This window comes from Lissotriton helveticus, chromosome 1_2 (assembly GCF_964261635.1).
Source record: "Lissotriton helveticus chromosome 1_2, aLisHel1.1, whole genome shotgun sequence".
NCBI lineage: Eukaryota > Metazoa > Chordata > Amphibia > Caudata > Salamandridae > Lissotriton > Lissotriton helveticus.
Genome location: NC_136058.1, coordinates 233,110,591 through 233,130,117, shown reverse-complemented (window position 1 = coordinate 233,130,117; position 19,527 = coordinate 233,110,591). Strand labels below are relative to the sequence as shown.

At 41.6% G+C, this 19,527-nt stretch overlaps 1 protein-coding gene across 1 annotated transcript in view; it reads left to right on the top strand.

Annotated features, from left to right (window-relative positions):
* Positions 1-19,527, top strand: part of LOC144800052 (cytochrome P450 4B1-like) — a 178,697-nt gene that overhangs the window by 72,990 nt on the left and 86,180 nt on the right. The window contains exon 8 of the mRNA XM_078671650.1: positions 14,195-14,385. Within this exon, the coding sequence (XP_078527776.1) occupies positions 14,195-14,385 (191 nt within the window). The remainder of the gene's footprint in view (positions 1-14,194; positions 14,386-19,527) is intronic.

The window sequence follows — 19,527 nt, the reverse complement described above, 5'->3', positions numbered from 1 at the left end:
GATAAATATGGGAGAGCTGCCCAGCAACTCAGATCCTTGCCTGAAACTCCAAGAAGAAGAAGGACTGCCCTGATGAAACCCTGGCCTGCACCAAGAGGATTGTAATCAAAATGACTGCACCAGCCGAATATTTTGGACCTACAGTTCTAAGGACTTTGCCTTGGTTTGAAATGTGAAGGAGTAGACTCCCTGAAAACAATAGATGAAAAGAGCTCCAACTGTATCATCTCCAGCAAGAAGAAACCAGCTGACCACTTTCAAGTGGACTTTAGAGGAGTTAGCGAAGTGTATTGCAGGAGATGTAGTTCCAACATTCAAAGGAGCAACTCAGAGCCTCTGGAACCTTGGATTAGTGGCGTGGGCTCTTTGTAAACCCAAAAGGACGTTCTGAGATTCAGGTCTGCCTCCCTGAAATTCCAGAGCTTTTCATCATTGATGAACCTTCCAGGGGCTGCCTGAGGCATTGCGCCGAGCCAAGCTGCCATTGTCAAACACAAAACGAGGAGCCTTTGCTTGACATCAGGAGAAAATAATCCAAGAAAGTGACTAAGTTTGAAGGCAAAAACCTGACTGGGCCCTACCGCTAACTGTATCCGGCCAGTGCTCCATTGCAGTCGGCCTGAAACTTTGACTCAAGAGCGACCAGAAGTCCCAAAGCGGAGCTATTGACCCCTTCTTTACCCCTTCTTTAAATGGTCAGGACACGTCTAATCTGTTAGATGCTTCTGGGTCTTTGGGTCTTAATCTATCGGGTATATGCCATCCTCAGGAGGCGTGTGAAAAACCTATCTCTGAATCCATGATTGCCTTGGAACAATTATTATCCTCGATTTTAGCCCTATTGGGGAAATTTGTTGGCAGCTCAGATTGCATCTTGGACTCAGTTACCCAAATTTTGAAGGCTCTATTACAAAAATCATCTGATACGAGAGGTGTTTCTCCTCCTATGACTGAATACAGTCAGCCAGTGGGAGAAATAAATGCCCCTTTAGAAGTCGCTAACACGAAGGATGTGGCGGCATCTCTGCAAATACACACTGTAGCTATCCCCTTAACTGCAGCGCCAAATTGTATTAAGAACTCGGTTTTAGAGATTGAGGAAGAAAATAAATCCATCTCTGGGTCTAAAGGGGTTCAAGACCTATTTCCCATTTTTACGTCTGAGAATAGAAAAGACGCGAATGATACTAAACAAGAGGTAAAGGTAAAAATTGCCAAACATGGAAACAATAAAGGGAACAAAAAGAAACCAATTCGAAAGTATAGGAAGAAAAGGCAGCGCCGAATAATTTTCCAAAATTGTTCGGCCGAAGTGGAGAATGAAGTAGTGGACTTGGAACTCTGCTCATTACCCGCAAAGGCGGATGCTGAGTGGAACTCCTCCATTCCTTCACCTTTAAAAGGTGATAGTGAACCGTGTCCATCAACATCTCTGGAAGTTTTGTCACAAATAGGGGGTCATTTTCCAAGTCAGACTCTACAGCCTGTGAGTGGAGACCCAAATTATTGTCCATCTGGGCCTCTTAATCCCTTGGCTCCTCCTTTCTCTATAGTTCTAGAGACTGATGATGGCCTTATAGCGGATCACCCCCAAATAACATTAAAAGCTCCAGTGGACACTCTTGTTTTAGATTTTCTTCCTCTATTTGATGTGGACCTTCCCTTAAACAGAGCCTGGCTACTTAAGCGCTTTAGTGAGAGTGAACGTCTCCACCATATCCAAACTAGGGACATCGAGTTGGTCACCCTGTTTGGTGAAGTCAAGGTCTCCAGTATAAGGGTTAAATTTTATTCACCTATTATTGTAAACCTGATACTGCAGCAAGCTGAGTTCTTCCAACGCACAGGTATTGATATTCTCCCGATCTGTAACCTGGGAAATATTAATCACTCCTTTGGGGAGGTACCTGGAAGAGATAAGAGTAAGGGGGTAGCCTCTTCCCTTGAGGACCTGAAGATTCGGGTCTCTAAGGGAAAACGCTCGGTCCTGCAAGTGAAGCCACTTCTGCTAACGCAGACTGCCTCCCTTATAGAGGATAACGATCGGTGGAACTGGCTGCATAGTGCCTTAACTACAAAAACTAAAGATAACCCCAGATTGTTTCAGCATCTTTAACACCTCGCTGAAAATCATTTCCTGGAACGCGTCAGGGATTCATAGCAGCCCAGAGAAATTTGGACTCCTTTTTTCGTTAGGAGCTAATGTGATTTGTTTACAGGAAACTTGGTGTGTCAATATGTTGAATGTTTCTAAGGACTATTATGTCTTGGAAGTGCCTGCTGCCCCTTCCAAGAAAGGGCACGCTAGGGGGGGAATCGCCTGTCTATTATCTAATAAATTCCAATGGAGATTCTCCCATTATATTGATTCCAGTAAACTTTTCCATGCTATAACTATTGAAAACCTGTTTAATGTTGGCATTAAGGCCCCCATCGTGATTTTAAATGTGTATATTCCTCCAGAAGAGCGTTTTAATGTGTTAATGAAGCAGGTATTTCGTTATGTAGATCAAATTAAAAATGTTCCACTTCCCCCGGAAGTCATGATTGTGGGCGATTTGAATTGCAAGATTTCCAACGTTAGTCTGGAGCTCTTTAGGAATAAGTCCAAAGAAGAGGCGTATTTTGTTCCTCAAGCTCTCTTTCCTGAAAAGTCAGTAACAAATAAAAGAGAGAAGATCCTGTTAAAAGAATTATTGGCTGTCGATGGGCTTATATTAAATGGGAGATTCCCGTCGGACGTTCCTGCAAAATTCACTCATAAGTCTCCCTTTGGGTCTTCCATCTTGGACTATGTCATTGCTGACTATGGCCTGTTTCCATTTATTCTTGACCTTAAGACTATACCTACCCCTCTGAGTGACCATACCATACTATTTGTAACTATTTCCTTAAATTCCCTGCCTACTGCACCGTGGTCCCTTAAGGGCAGTGATCCTGCCTTTCATGTTTCATCGGGAAGGTGCTTTTGGAATTCCTCAGCCATCAATGGGGTGCAGGACCTTTTATCCGATACCCTTTTAGTTTTAAATGAGTGGCGTGGAAATGAAATAGTATACTTTGAAGAATTTTTGCGGAAGATTATTTCTTGCGCTAATAAATCTTCAAGATCGAGAAGAGGGGTTGTAGTTCCCAGTACATTGTGTATCCTAAATAAAGAAATTAACAAATTAGTCCGGGAACAATACCTAGATCGAGGTACGGAACGTGGAAAAGAGCTCTCCAGGCTAAAAAGAAAGAGAAGTAGACTTAAGTCTAAAATAAAAAAGGGCAAGGAAGACAATGTCTGGATTGACTTAAGGGAATCTGTTGCTCATGGTAGGATCAGAGATTTCTGGGCAATAATTGGTAAGGGGTGTGGGTCTAGATTAAGCCCCTCCCCTATCCCTATAGCGGAAGAGGTATGGTCCACTTATATTCGGGACCTTTATGCAGGGAATAGTACTTCTGATACTATCGCCTTTGATGATATTTTAGGTGATGATATCACTATCGGTTTGACTGCGGATGGCCTTATGAACTATCCTTCTGAAAAGGAAATTGAGATGGCCATAAAAAATATGCGTGGCTCCGGGGCAATGGGCCCAGATGAACTCCCCATGACGGTCCTCAAACAGGATCCTGTAAGGTGGAGTAAAATCCTGTACCCCTTGTATAAAGCATGTTTTATGTCTAAAATGGTACCTGCCTCTTGGAGGGGGAGTATCCTGGTCCCCATTTTTAAGAAGGGAACTAGGGATTGCCCAAGTAATTACCGTTTGATTGCTCTCCTCGATTCAATCGGAAAGGTTTTTGCGAAATGTCTTTTAGGATCCCTCTCCGCTTGGGTTGAGGAGAACAACATCCTGCCGCTTGAACAGACTGGCTTCCGCAGGAACCATGGAACGTTGGATAATCTTACTGCTCTTCATGTGGTCACGGATAAATATGTACAGGTGAGGCGGGGGGCAGTGTATGCAGCTTTCATAGATTTCTCCACAGCATTCGACAAAGTGGACCGTGGAATGCTGTGGAGAAAATTGGCTGCGCTTGGTCTCCTGTCTTATCTGTCGGAGTTGGTGCGGGCTCTCCATACAGAGACTTGGTGTAGGGTCCTGCTCGGGGGTGAAGGGGGGCTATCTGACCCAATTCCATCGGGTAATGGCCTCAAACAAGGCTGTTTATTAGCTCCCCTTTTGTTCTCCTTATATACGGCTGACCTGCCCGCCGCTTTATCTGCCACAGAGGGCATCGCCCCATTGGTGGGGGGGACCCCAATATCTTGCTTGATGTACGCCGATGATGTCCTTATACTTGATTTAACCCCTAAAGGACTCTCAAATCGGCTACATGCTCTCCATAGTTATGCTGTGGCTCATTGCATGAAGATTAACATAACCAAAAGTAAAGTCATGTGTATAGCAGGCAAGAAGAGGTGTCGAGCTGCAGATTTCGGTTGATTTATCGGGGGGCAAAAATTGGAGGTTGTAAAGTCTTATATTTTTTTGGGGAAAATCGTTACGGCTAATTTGAGTGAGAAGCTGCATATAGAGCATTGCTCTCGCAAAGCTCTAGCCCATGGCAAAGGTTTAAACTCACTATACCATGCAACGGGGAAACGGCACTTTCCGATTTTATTGGAAGTGTATAGATCTAAAATCCCCGCAACAATTCTCTATGGCATTGAGTTAATAGAGGTGAAAAAGTGGGACTTTTGCCATAAGATTGAGGGGAAACTCTTAAGATCGCTTTCTTCCCTAAATACTGCCTGCTCTCTGGCCGCCTGCAGGCTCGACTTTGGTCTAAGGAGCAGTTGGGTACAGGGATTATGTGCCCTAGAAAGATGGGTGGCCTGTCTTGCGAGAGCGGAAGTTGGGACATTGAGAGTTCTCCTTAAAAGTGAATTATTGGGTAACTTCAAAGAGTTTTCTCAACTTGTTCGTAATTTTAGAAAAGCCGTAACTCTTTTAAAATTAGATGAAACTACTCTTTTTGTGTACTCCCCTTTACAGTTAAAACTTGTTTTAAAAGCAGCCTCTTGGGACCTTTGCTTTCAATCGGATAAAAAGTTAATTCGTGGAAAAAGGAATGTAGATATCCTTTTTGACACCTATCTGATGAAGCATCCACAACCTTATGTGCGTTGGTCCCTTCCTCACGGTATTCGTAGATTTTGGTTCTTGCTACGTTACGACCTAATACCATTAAATCTCTTGTTATCTAAATGGTATGGTTCCTCCTCTTTGTGTAATCTATGTAATTTGAATACTCAGGACTGTATGCATGTTTTACTGATTTGCCCGGCGCTTTGTAAATTGCGCTCTAGATGGATAAAAGCTATCTGTCTCCGTCTGGGCATTCTCACTTTGAATGATTTTCTACATGCACTTTATTGTCCCCCCAATGAAATGTTCTGCTTCCACATTTTTAAATTTTTTAAAGGTTTTTTAGCTATTTATTAATAATCCATGGAGATGCTTCTTGACTTGCCAATTTTCTACAGTTCTGTTGTGTATGTTAGCTTGTATTCAATTTAGGTATTTTTAGGGCAGACTTTGTTTGTATAATGCATTGTATTGTTTGTATTTCTGTACATTTTATGTGGCCCTCGGCTGAGAGCCAAAACATAATAAACAATTTTGATTCGGAGCTATTGACTTTTAGGCACTAGAAAGTTTTTTTTTATAAAAAATCATAACTCCACTTCCCTAAATTGGATTTCTGTTGTTTGGTGTCATTTTAATCATAAAAAGTATTTGTTATTATTATAAATTGGTGTTTGATTTTTATTGCGTGTTGTGTCTTACTTATTTAATGTATTGGTGTTTTTAAATGCTTTACACACCTGCCTTCTACGTTAAGCCTGCCTGCTTGCAGCCAGCTACCAAGGGTTGAGCATGTGAATAACTTATTGAGACCTTATCTGGCCCTTATATTGTGATTGTGGCTTTATTTCTAGTGGTAGGTACCTACTTACCCATACTAATAAATCACATTCCAACAAAAGATAATTAACACATCATTAGGATATAACCAGGGCCCGGCAGCGCCTTTCATCGCAAGAAAGAACATATAAATGAGTTACAAATTTAAACAATTCAGTGTCATTAGGTCAAAGCAACCATCAGGTGTGAGAATGAGAGAAAATATAAGATGGGATTGTCTAATGCTAAAATGCCAGTGCAACAAATTAAAAGCCACACCCAGATGTGTATTTGATTGTGCATGTAGAACTACAAAGTATATAGCTTACTATCCCAGTTTACAGTTTAGTGGTAATCTCAAAGTAAGGAAATAAAGAAACTGGCAATTTTACAAGGTTCTCTCCCTCACTCTCTCTCACTATCTCTCTCTCTCTCCACACACACTCACACACACACACACAAATCAACCCCACACCTAATCTCCCACTCCTGATATAGGACCTGTAGACACTAAAAATGATTTTGTGTTGCCACACCCAGGGGGGTAGTTGCATTTAGCCTTGACAGAATAAACAAACATTGATACAAGAATGAATGTATTATGTTGCTTGCAACACATATTTTACTCATGACGTATGACTTGTCCTACGTCATGTAGGGCATCTACACCTGGAATATCTTTAGAGATTTTTTGAAAAAGGATAAAGTGGTCAGCGACTTAGGGCCTTACTTAGAGTTTGTCGGAGTGGGATTCCTCCATAAACGTCACGGGTTCCATGTCTATCACATTACAAGTACCATTAGTTATAATGCATTCGAAATACGGTAGACAGGGCATCGGGCACAGTTCTGATGAAGTCCCCTGCCAGCCAAACTAAACAAAGCCCATAGTTTGTAAGAAAGTTGGTTTCAAAAGTGCACAGAACCCTGCACAGAAAATCTTCTGCATCATCTGTTTTTAAGTTTGGCATAGGGAATGGCCAACAATCGATGGTCCTGGTGCCTCATATGTCTAGATGGATGATACAGGGTGGTCTTTTTTACTTGATAGCTCGGTGCGGAAATATTAACATGTTTAACTATTAATATGACTAATTTGAATGGGATTCTATCCGGGGCTGTCTTGCTGAAAGCACACACAGCATTACAGTGCAATGCTAATCCCCCTTTACTGGGTGTAATGAGCTCAGACTTGGTCATTAGTGAAAGGCTGCCAATTCTTTGATCACACCGATCTGCATTCAACTGCAAGAAGAGACCCAGACACAATTTCAGAAGGAGGCAGGGATACCCCTGCATGTGGAAGGGGGAGGGGTAAGAGAGTAGTAACTGGCTGTGCACCGACTTCTATAGTTCAGTGCAGAAAATTGTATGATGGAGGCAATGTCAGTTAAAGACAAATAATGAAATATAAAACATTTGTCAAGGCAAATCGGTTAAATGGTAAGAGATCTGTCAGTAGCCCAGAAATAACAATTAATTACGTAAAAGAAATCAACAAACAAATAGGGCCTTATTACGATGTCATTCGGACTTGCGTCTGACCAATATTGTTTTGGGGAAGGAACCGCCCGACCATACGTCAGCGGTTCTGATAACCTCATTAAGATCAGGACACCTGGGGCTTCATTTATGAGAAACTACGCATCGCTGCGTGAAAGCAGCGATCCGTCACTTCTCAGTGCGCACTCCTTGCGACATACCTGATGCGTCATATTTAATGTATGACGCACCATGTCGCAAAGAGTTACAGATACATCAGTATTTCTGACGTATCTGTAAGCGCAAAAGTGACGCATTGCTGGGGTGTGTCACAAAAGTGATGCAACTCCAGCAATGCGTCCTTTCACATGGGGCAAGCCCCATGTGAAAGGGCTTGCGTCAGTCTTACGCCTGTTGTGAGGCAGGCGTAAGATTTTGACGCATTTGAGTCCTAGAAGTTGCGCAGCGAAATCTGGTAGATTTCACTGCGTCACTGCTATGACCCTTTCTTGCGTGGGAACACCCCCCCTGCATACATTATACCTGGCGCAGGTATAATGTAGCGCAGGGGTTTCCAAAGTGACGCATCTACCTAGATGCGTCACTTTGTACATGTGGCGCAACAAGGCACATTTTTTACACTGCTGGTGCGTCACAAAAAGTGGTGCACCAGTGCACCAGTGGTGCAAAAGTGACACAAGGGCTCATAAATGAGCCCCCTGGTGTGGTTGCAAACTTCCATTTTACAATGGGAGCTTGGGCAGAGGGCTGAACTGCCTGCAGCACACGCTCCGCTAGAAAAATTAAAGTTTGTAATCATCTCTGCACTGTGTGGCAAGTACCTATGGGTCTCTGCCGCACTGTTCAGGGATGTTAGACCTAAATGCAGAGGCTGCGGAAGAACGGGCTGACAGGCTCTTTGAGCGTGTTGGAACTGCATCAGATTTCCCTGCAGGTTTAAACTCCAACCTACCATCATCCAAATAAAGTGGTCAGAGTTTAAACCTACCAAGGCAGTCGGAAAGCCTCTGACCAGCAGTCAGAGGCTTTCTGACTGACATCGTAATGAGGCCCATAGTGTCTTTAGATTCAGCCTTGAGTTTACATTTAAACTTATGCTTATTGCTCATGGTATATTGGTATTGCTCAGTACTTGTCATATAAACTCTATGTACATATATGCATATGCATCTAACATTAGCAAACACAAGCTGCATTGAATATTATGGTCCTGCGGTATGCAGATTATTTTTATATTGCTTGCTACAATATTCACTTGATACCTAAATTCAACTTTTTAGCATCGTCTACATTATCAGTATTCAGATACAATCTAAAATGTGCATGTGCAAGCTGCTATCATATATCACTAGCTCACAATCTTGTGTGCTTAAGGCGAGGCAGGGAAGAAACTTTCAGAAAATTTTACAAAGTACTCAGTAAGCTAGTGAAGATTTTGGACAGTTGTATCCAGTAGAGCAAAGATGTCTGGTTCCAAACCAGATTTTTAGGCCCACCAAATATTATGCAGATAAGTATTTTAATTCATTGGGTCCTATTCACGAAGATATATTTACAGATGTAGTTTTAATTGTTTAAATCTTCTGCTACCCAAAGTTGCTAGTCTACACATTTTCCCTAGTCATAATGTCTGGCTGTAGATTTGCTTGTCTACATACACACCCTCAGTTCATGTGGAAAGACATCTAAGACTGAATTTCCAAGTGTAAAATTATTACTGCTAAAATTTCACATGTAGGTGAAGAGCTTCACCACCATGGCGGAGATATCTCTATGGGAAAGTATTGATTAATTAATAAAGTTCATTAATATTACGAAAAATACCAATATAAATATCCAATTTGTTAAAATAAATGTGTTTACCCTAAAAATAATGAAATAAAATATTAGGGCCCTATTAGGATGGCGGACAGATCGCCCCCGCCGGGCCTGCGGTCGTCACCGCGGGCCCGGCGGGGGCAATCCGCCCGCCATCCTTGCAGCAAAGACCCCCCGCCATATTACGATGGCTCGCGGGTCCGCGGCAGATGAAAAGACCATCCGCCGCTTTTCCACCCGGTCCACAAGTCGACCGGGCGGAAAAGGGTTCAATATGGTGGCGGTAAAATGTGGGTGGAAACATGCCTTTCCGTGGTGGCATTGCCACCACGGTAAGGCATGCAGAGTTTACTTGCAGGGGCCCTTGCGGGCCCCCAGGGACTCTGGAGGTTGGAGGGTGCACATGGGGGGTCCCTATGGTACCCCCCTGCATTTCACTGTACAATGTAGCAGGCACCGCGCAGTGCCTGTCATGGTGTGCATTGAAAGGCACAACCTGCCTTTGTGGCATTGCGGTTTCAAATGCGCGATGCGCCTGTCAGTGTGGCGGGCGCATCCTAATAGAGGGTGCGGGACCGCTGCTAGCATTGCGTGCGGGCCCGATTCCCGGGGGTATGGCGGGCGGACATACTAATGACCCCCTAAGAGTGCATTACCTCTTCATATTAAGAGGCCTATTGCAGTATCGGTCGGAATTCCTCTGACCACAGGTCAGAAGCCTACGGTTTCGATTCCGACAGCCTAATTACAATCAAGGTGGTTGGAATTGAAACGAGCCGGTCATTGCTGCTGGATTCCGACAGGCTCAAGGAGCCCATCAGCCAGGAGACCGGCCCCTAATCCCACTGGACAGCCTTTCCGCCAATGGTATTATGATGCTTGATTTCTGACAGGCTTTCTATGCCGGGCTTTAAACATGGAAAGCCTGTCAGAAAGCAGGGCCCCCTTCTCTTTACAGCCACTGATTGGGGACCGAGGGGACAACTACGTTACCCCCTGCTAATCCCTGCACCGTGCAGCAGGCACCTTGAGGTGGCTGCCGAGTAGTGCAGGGATTAACAGAATCTCCCATTTCCCTATTGGAGCTTGTGCTATGGCTGGTCTACAGCCTCAGCACAAGCTCCCATAGGGAAATGGGAGTATGCACCCACCCATGTGCAGTTGCATCGTAATTATGCAGTTGGGACCGCCGACCTGGAGTTGGTCGGTCCCGAATCCATGATGATGTCGGTCGGAACATAATCGAGCCCTAAATGTTTATAAAATAATTATAATTAGGGCTCCTGGTTTCATGGTATTTATTTTTTTGACATTTCCATCTGTATTTATCCATATCTATTTTGGGTTTGTGAAAAAATGTAGTTAAAACTGGTATATTTCCACATTTGTTTAATCGATAAATGTTCACTCAAGCGTGAATATTAGCAGGTTTCAATGATGTGATTGGCCTGGCAGTCATGTCAAACAGTATTTAGAATCACTCAAAAAGCAACCCAATTTCCGTTTTTAGGAACATTTAAAAATACGTACAGACAAGAAAGTGAATAGTTTTCTGTCAGTATTTATCTGTAAAAATCAGTAAAAACAAAAAACTGAGAGCCTTAATTATAATATATACATTTATTTTCTAAATAAAAGGGGTTGGTTACGATGAAGGTCGGTGACGGTCTCACCACCATTGTAAGCATGTTTCCACCTGCAACATTAGGGTGGCGGGCGGAGGGGTGGAGGACTCTCATGGATCTGACGGGCTCCATTAGAGGGCACTCCGATCCCTACAATGGAGGCAGTGCCTGCCAGACACCGCCGTAGGGATTATGATGTCCCTCCCTGCCAGCGATTTCATGGCAGGTTACCCGCCACGAAAAGCCTGGTGGAATGGGATATTGGGGTCCCTTTACCGTTAGCCCTCAGTGTTGGCTTTTGGAGGGCACCAATGGTGCCCCCCTACATATCCCTGCACAATGCAGCAGGCACTGCATGGTGCCTGCCACATAGTGCAGGCATGCGCACAATTTCTGTTTTTGGACTGCAGCGTGTGCACATGCCACAATACATAAAATACACTTTGTGACCTTGAAGGCGGTCACATTGTAACTCGTGTTGTGGGATCGCTGACAGCTTGTCAGGCGGTCCCATCCCCGATACGATGGCGGTTGGACATAAGTCCACCCGCCATCATAATCAACCCCTTACTTATTATACAAAATGGGTTGAAACCACCCTGATTTTTTAATGTTATTCCTAATAATATTTAGTACATTGAATAAAAAATTATAATTAAAGTTAGTTTAGTTTTACTATTTAATAAAAGGTATTTTTTTTTAATCAGTTAAATACAGTTGATCATAGAATTTTGTAGTGCATGAGTAGTACTACTGCATACTACAAAGTGAAGTTTGCGAATAGTCAACAAACAATGTGTGCAGATTTGAAATGGTTATAATAAAAATCTGAAGGTCTCTGGGGACTTGCTCAACACCCATGACTTGGCATTCTAGATAGCTATCTAAAAAGGCAAAGGAATAACTAAACACACACTTTAGAGTCAAATTCTAGAAGTGGGGCGCTAGAAACCGTGGCAGAATGAATGCATCAATGTATTGTTTTGGGGCTGGCTATAATATACAATCTCTCAGAGAACGAATACTTTTTTATGTACTGATGAAAGTTATTTTACCTCTCTTCATTTCTAGTTTAAATTTTTATATGAGGGGACATTTTTAATGTTAGGATGTGTGATAACTGGAGACATGTTAAAGATGACTCTTAAGTGAAATGTTGAAGAATATATACAATGGTTTAGGATAATTTGGTTGTAATACATGTAATCAAGTCACAAATTTCCATGGTAAGCTAATAATGTTATGTGATTGCAAAGATTCTGTCTAGAATGTTGGGAAAGATTAATGCATTTCAATTAACAAAAATTGCATCAATTTACCATCTCATTGAATGGACATCCTTTTGTTTGTTTATATTTGTATATCTTGCTTAAGAAGACTTTTTAATGTTGAAATTATTTGAGAGGAAGTGATTGGAGATTAAGGGGCCATTAGGATGACGGGCGGACTTCCGTCCGCACTCCACCCCACGGGTGCCCCGGCGATCAGGATACCACCACCACCATGGCGGTGGCATTTATTTCATTCCCAGCATTGTGGCGCGCGGTGCTAAGAGCACCGCCCGCCACAATGCTGGGAATGCACTGCGTGCATTGTCATGCACAAGGTGACAGGCACCGCGAGGGGCTCCGAAAGCAGAATACCCTGGGGGCACGCAACGGGCCCCGAAAGCAGAATCCGCATGCGTTGCCGCCACGGAAAGGCATGTTTCCGCCCCCTTGCTAATATGGATGGCGGTGTCTAGCAGACACCGCCACCATATTAAACCCTTTTTTCACCCGGTCGACTTGCCGCCTTAACCCCCGCCATACTAATATGGCAGGGGGTAAATGGGTGGCGGGGGGGAAGGGTGTAGGGCGGATCGCGATCATTCAATGCATACATGAGAACACTGGCAGAGATTGTTCGTCCGCACGGCATTACCATCGTCACCTATGCGGACGACACTCAGCTAGTGGTCTCCCTTGCACACAAGGACAGCCAGCAATCACAAACCAACCTGATTCCCTGTCTGGAGGAGGTAAAGAGCTGGATGACAAGCTCATGCCTAAAGCTCAACGGGGACAAGACGGAGCTGATGCTCCTCGGCCCTCAGGCCCCTTCCACTCTAGGGCTTCTGTGGCCCCCTAGTCTAGGCGATCCCCCCGCACCCAAAGACAACATAAAGAGTCTTGGAGTATGGCTAGACAAAGCCCTGACTTTTAATACACAAGTCACCAAAGTGTCAGCAACCTGCTTCGGCCTAATTAGGCAGCTGAAAAAAATCCTACCACTCCTCCCTTTTGAGGCAAAACAGGTAGTCATCCAGGTCCTAATTCAGTCTCGTATAGACTACAGCAACTCTCTATACCTGGGATCCCCAGAATACTGCTTAAACAAACTTCAGCAGATCCAGAACTGCGCTGCACGCACCCTCCTCGGAATTCCTCGTAGAAACTCTATAGGGTCTGGCCTGAAATCCCTGCATTGGCTCCCTGTTAGAGAGAGGATAAAATTCAAAGCAATGTGCATCACCCACCAAGCCTTCTGGAGATCGGGGCCGCCGATCAATCATTACTTTATCACCCCCTACCATCCCAAAAAAGAACTCCGCTCATCAAAAGCCTTTTTAACTGCTGTTCCACAGATACGAAGAGCCAGAGCAGGAGGTCGCTGCTTCTCCTATAACGCATCCAAGCTATGGAACTCTCTCCCCTTCCACCTAAGATCCAACCCGAACCTGCTCACCTTTCGTAAACAACTGAAAACCTTCCTCTTCAACCAATAAATATCTAAATAATATCATCACCAGCTATCCACCCCAGCAGAAGTTCCTCTATCAGCGCCTGGATGCCTTAGGGTAACTGTCCGCGCTTTATAAAACTCCTTTCCATTCCATTCCATTCCTACATCCTAATGGGCCCCTAAGGTTTATGTGATTAGGATTTTAAATGGTCGCGTTGCCTATTTGGCATATTATCAAACAATAAACTTAAACATGAACTGAAACCGAATGGCCATCCTGCCAGAATAGAAATGCAGAGAAGGATTTTACAAGAACAATAATATTCTGGGTAGTTTGTATTCTTAATCTGTTTCATGTTGTTAAATGTATTATAAATTTACAACTATTTCCTGTACTTATCTGGGAATTAAGTAATCGGTCACAAAGATCTTGGATATTTCCAAAATAATTCATGTCAGCTCAGGTAGATTATTCATCTAGCATCAGGAAGCCTTTATAGTGATAGGAGCTCTTTTAAATGTACAATTATGCTCAATTTATATTTCAGGAGAAAAGTATATATGATATTCTTATTGCTTGGCCAACATGTGTAAACATTGATCAAATGTTCACATTCTCAGGATGAAAATGGGGAATCCTTATCAGACATGGATGTACGTGCTGAGGTGGATACCTTCATGTTTGAAGGCCATGATACAACATCCAGTGGCATCTCCTGGATCTTATACTGCATGGCAAAGTACCCAGAGCACCAAGAGAAATGTCGAGAAGAGGTTAAAGGAATCATGGGAGATCGAGACACAATGGAATGGTGAGAACTTACCATTACTGGACTTTTTCTAATAGAGAAATTCAGAATTATCTTGCTAAACATTGTTGCTAATGATGAGTGTTGAGACAAAATATTGAGTTGGAAATATCGACTTGCAAAAGTATCTAATCAAAAATATTGTGACATGGAAATGTCGTCAGCAAGAATGTCGTTGTCAAGAAAATAGATTTTAAGGCAAGTCATTTCAATTTTTAAAATATCTAAGGGCCTCATTACGATGGCTGTGGCACCGCCACCGTCAGGCCGTCGGTGGCGGTCCCACCTCCATCAGACAATGCTTGATCGCCCGCCACATTACAATGGCGTTATATAGCAATGAGGTGAACCGATAAGCCACTGGACTCAGGTAAATTATGGTACAAGAATTATTGTCACAGTGGAGAACAGTCAAAACACATAAAAAAGCATGAAAATTACACATTTTTTAAAGAAACGGTGCACAGAGGGTGAGGTGGCAGGTGCATGGGATTTATGACAGTGTTGTGAAAAGGGGAGGTAGTGAGCATATATACATCATCAATCAGTATTTACAACCTATCTAGCCAGATGACTAGCTTACACATATATGACAAATCATAACTTCATTGGTGCAGATATCAAATCTGTCATCCTTGTTTTACAATAAAAAACAAAAAGTCAACGTTTCAACCCCTATGAGAAACTAAAATTTTGCGCCTTGGAGTTGGGGTCTTCATCAGGACTGGGGTGAGGGGGAATGTGAGGCACCTATTGACAATGGGATGAGGTTAGTGGGGTGACGTATCCAAACTGAACATATCGATGGATAAACATTTGTAGGATTATTTACCGGTAAATAGCAAGGTCACTTCAGGCTGAGGATATAGAAGCTGGGCCTCCTGGGCTCCTACAGAGGGAGAGGGAGACAGAGACAGAACCACTAGGATATAAGTTACATACTAGCAGAATGAGGAGTATGTAAGCAGAGCCAAATCTCATACGAACTTACTCAGCGGCCACACCTCAACCTGGCAGCAGCTCAGGGAAGGAGGCCCGCTTTGTCCTTCGGTACCTCCGGTCACAGTTCACAGTACTACAACGGGGTACCGACGGACAGAGAGGGCCCCCTTGCCTGAGCTGCCGCCAGGTTGAGGTGTGGCCGCTTGTCCAAGAAAAAAGAAGGATTACTGGTTTGATATCATTACACACATTTCTGTTTCTTGTTCTTTGGCAGCAGCAATACCTTTTATGTCCTGACGAAAGCCTAGATATCTTTTGTAGATCGACCAGGCTGAAACATGTAGACCGTCTATATAACTAAGCAGCTTAAATCCATACTGTTTTTTGCACTGCTTTTTAATCCTATCAGTGGGAGCAAGTTATTAAAATGTGTTTTTGTCCTACTAGGCAGTTTTAACCTCACTACCTCACTTGTTACATTTTGTTTTGCACTGCGTCCTCACTACACCATTACTCATCTGTGGCATTTAGTATCACTGATATTGTAGAAACATCTTAAAACATCCCAGAGCTCCTTCCTCTCAGTGAAAAAAGTTGTAGCCCTTAGTGGGACTAGGTCTTCCCACTAAGAGGAGATACCCATATGATGAAGCATGTCACCTATGGTGGGTGAGGGGATTCGTCCTGAAAGGGATTTCTCCCAACTGGAGATTGCGTGAGACACCAGTACATCACTTCACAGGCACCTTTGTACGCTAGTATAGACCAAGGATTTTTTTGTGTTGCGATCCCCCTATATATCCCTGCACCATATGACACGCACTGCATGGTGACTGGCACATAGTGCAGGCATATGCACAATGTGCGTTTTTTGGACTGCGGCGTGTGCTGCACCCAGCAGCACACACAGTAATAAAAAAAATACACATTGCGACCGCCTTGATGGTGGGCGTATTGACGGCGAGTCGGCCATCCCATTCCCAAAAGGATGGTGGTTTGACGAAAGTCAGACCTCCATTATAATCAGGCCCCAAGTCATTAATATTGATTACAAAAATATAGTTGTTTATAATATCGTTTTTTAATTATTGTTATGCATTGTGGTATATATTTTAAATGTATATGATGTAATTTTTGGGTATAATTATTGTTTATGTTTTTGTAATGTATTTGTAAACTTTTTTGTAGTTACTAAATTGAATGTAAGTAAGTTGTGTTATTTTTAGTACTGTAGGGGGGAGTGGGTGTTTAGGGGCAATAAAATAATGATTCATTTTTAAGTAATATTATTTTTTAATTAATAATTAATAATGTTAATATTTTAAAAGAAATCATTTGCGGGTTGTGGGGCTTCTAAGGGGACAGGTTGGGAAGTAATGTAATTATAATTATTTAATAATGAATTGTTAATTAATATTAATTATTTAATTGATAAATAATTATGTTAATTGTGTAATTCATTTTGGGGTTCATTGTGGGGTTTATAGGGATACATGGTGGGAATTAAATTAATTCTAGGTAATTAATATTAATATTTGTATTTAATATTGATTATTTAATTTAGAATTATTTATGTTAATTGTACAATTATATTTTTTTAAATCGTAGGAAGTAAATTAAATTTTAAATAGAATAATATTTTTAATTGATTATAATTATTAAAATTAAAATGTATTATGTTAATTGTGTAATTCGTTTTTAATTACATTTTAGGAGTGTGTTGTAAATTTTGGAAGAGTATGTAGTTGAAATAAAATTACATTTAATTAAATAATAATTTGTATTTATACATATTTAGTTTGTTGTTTAATATTTATGTTAATAATGTAAATATTATTAATAATAATAATTAGATTTTAGATTTTAAAGTAAAGTTTTAGGAGTTATGTGTGTACGTTTTGTAGGGGTATATGGTAGGCAGTAACTAAAATAAAAATTATTTAATACATTCTTTGCTGTTAATAAATAATTTAAAAAAAAGAATTGTATATAAAAATTATTTTTGAATTTAACTTTTAAGAATGTTTGTAATTATTTGTGATATGTGTTTAACATTATAATATGTATTTATTTTAAATAATATTTTTATTGGAATATATTTGTGTTTTTTTTCAATATTTACAATTTAACTTATATATTTTTTAAATATTTTATTGTTCTGCAGGGAATTTGTTTGTTTCCAATGTAGTCGTGACTGCATTGGGAATATTCTTTTTTTTTCCTTCTGCAATTCAAAACTATCCCTACTATTGTACTGACTGAAGTGGGAATAGAACATGTTGTCCCTCCACAATCCAATCCTTTCCCTACTGTCGCTTTGACTGGAGTGGCAATATTACATTTTACCCATCTGCAATCCAACACTTTCCCTACTTTTGCACTCATTGGAGTGGGAATATAACATTTTACCCTTCTGCAATTCAACACTTTCCCTACTTTTGCACTCACTGGAGTGGGAATAGTGAACTTTATCCCTCTGCAATCCAACACTTACCCAACTGGTGCACCTACTGGAGTGGGACTAGGACATTTTACCCTCTGCAATCCAACACTTTTCCTACTGTAGTGAGAATAGTACATTTTAGTACTCAGCAATAGAATATGTTATCCAATTTCCCATGTATTATAGTGAGAGTAGTACATTTTACCTATGTGGGATGTATCAATTTATTACTGTTGTGTGAGATGGGAGTAGAACATTTTATATATTATTAGTATAAATATTTGTATTTTTGTATAAATTGCAGTTGGAATTTTATGCGTATTCATATTAATATTTAATAATTTATGTTATATTGTTTTAATTGATATAATTATCTTTTTGTTTATTTAAAATTATAATATGTATAATTGTTAATGATTTTTATTTGTGATTTTTTTAATTAAATTGTAAAAAGTATGTGTTGTTTGCTATTTCATTTAATTAAAGTGGTTTGCCATTTAAATATTTTGGGGACGATTCCGATACTGGAAAAAAAACGTCCGTACGATTGTCATCCGAAACCATCGCCGTACGATTCTTACCCGTCCGTCCGAGTCGCGTAGTACGATCCGTATTCCGTCAATCCGTCCGAATCATCGCGATCCGTTCGTATTGCAAGGCTCAAACAGTGAACCATGCGACTTGTACACATGCCGTACGACCCGACTAGTACGATCCAGACTGGGGTATGGTCCACGTCAGGTAAGGGCGATTCGTACAGAAAAGCACACAATCACTTACACACCGTACGGTGCGTACACCCCATGATCGCAGGGGTACGGTGCGTATCCCTGCGATCTTGGGGTGTACGCACCGTAACCCGCGATCGCAGGGTGTACGCACCGTACACCCAGCGAACATGGGGTACGGTGCGTACACCCCAAGATCGCGGGGTACGGTGCGTACACCCCAAGATCGCAGGGGTACGCACCGTACCCCTGCAATCATGGGGTGTACGCACTGTACCCGGGGGGCCGTTCCGTACCTGTTTTGGGGCGAACTCTGCTTTTACGGCTGTTTTCAGCTCCCGTAGAAAAAGGGTCGTACGGTGCGTACCCGACACGAATCGTACTTGCCGGTCGGAAAAAGCAGCCTAATCGTACAGATGTCGCGTACAGCGGGTTCCGAGGGAGATTTGTGCGGAGATTCGAGTCGTACGGTCTTTGTACGATTCGTACGGAGTCCTGCTCCTGGTACAAATCGTACTTCGTCGTACATACGGGGGACGTTGCAGGGTACGATTCGTACGGGAAAAACGCTCCGAACGGCTATTCGGAGCGTTTTTTCCCGAATCGAAATCGACCCCTGGTATATTTATATATATATATATATATTATCAAATATTTTTCTATTATAAGACAATTAAAAATGTATATATGTGTATGGGTGTTTAACTTTGTTTAGTGTATTTCTTGTATTTGTAGCAATATGCATTAAATATATTTAATGCTTTTAATTTTATTTTTTATATTTATTTTAAGAATCAATATTTAATTTTACGATATTAATGCAAAAAGATGTTTTCGATATTTTTGGACTTACCTTTTCAAGTATAGATTATCATTATTTTTGTAATAGATATTAATGTCTCAATAATTTTGTAGATCGATATTTTTGACCTCAATATTTTGTCAGTGAACCATCATGGTAGTGGTTAAACTAGCGAGGGCAAATGACAGGTCTGTATTAAAATGTTTATTGTGGACTTTTTATTGAACAGG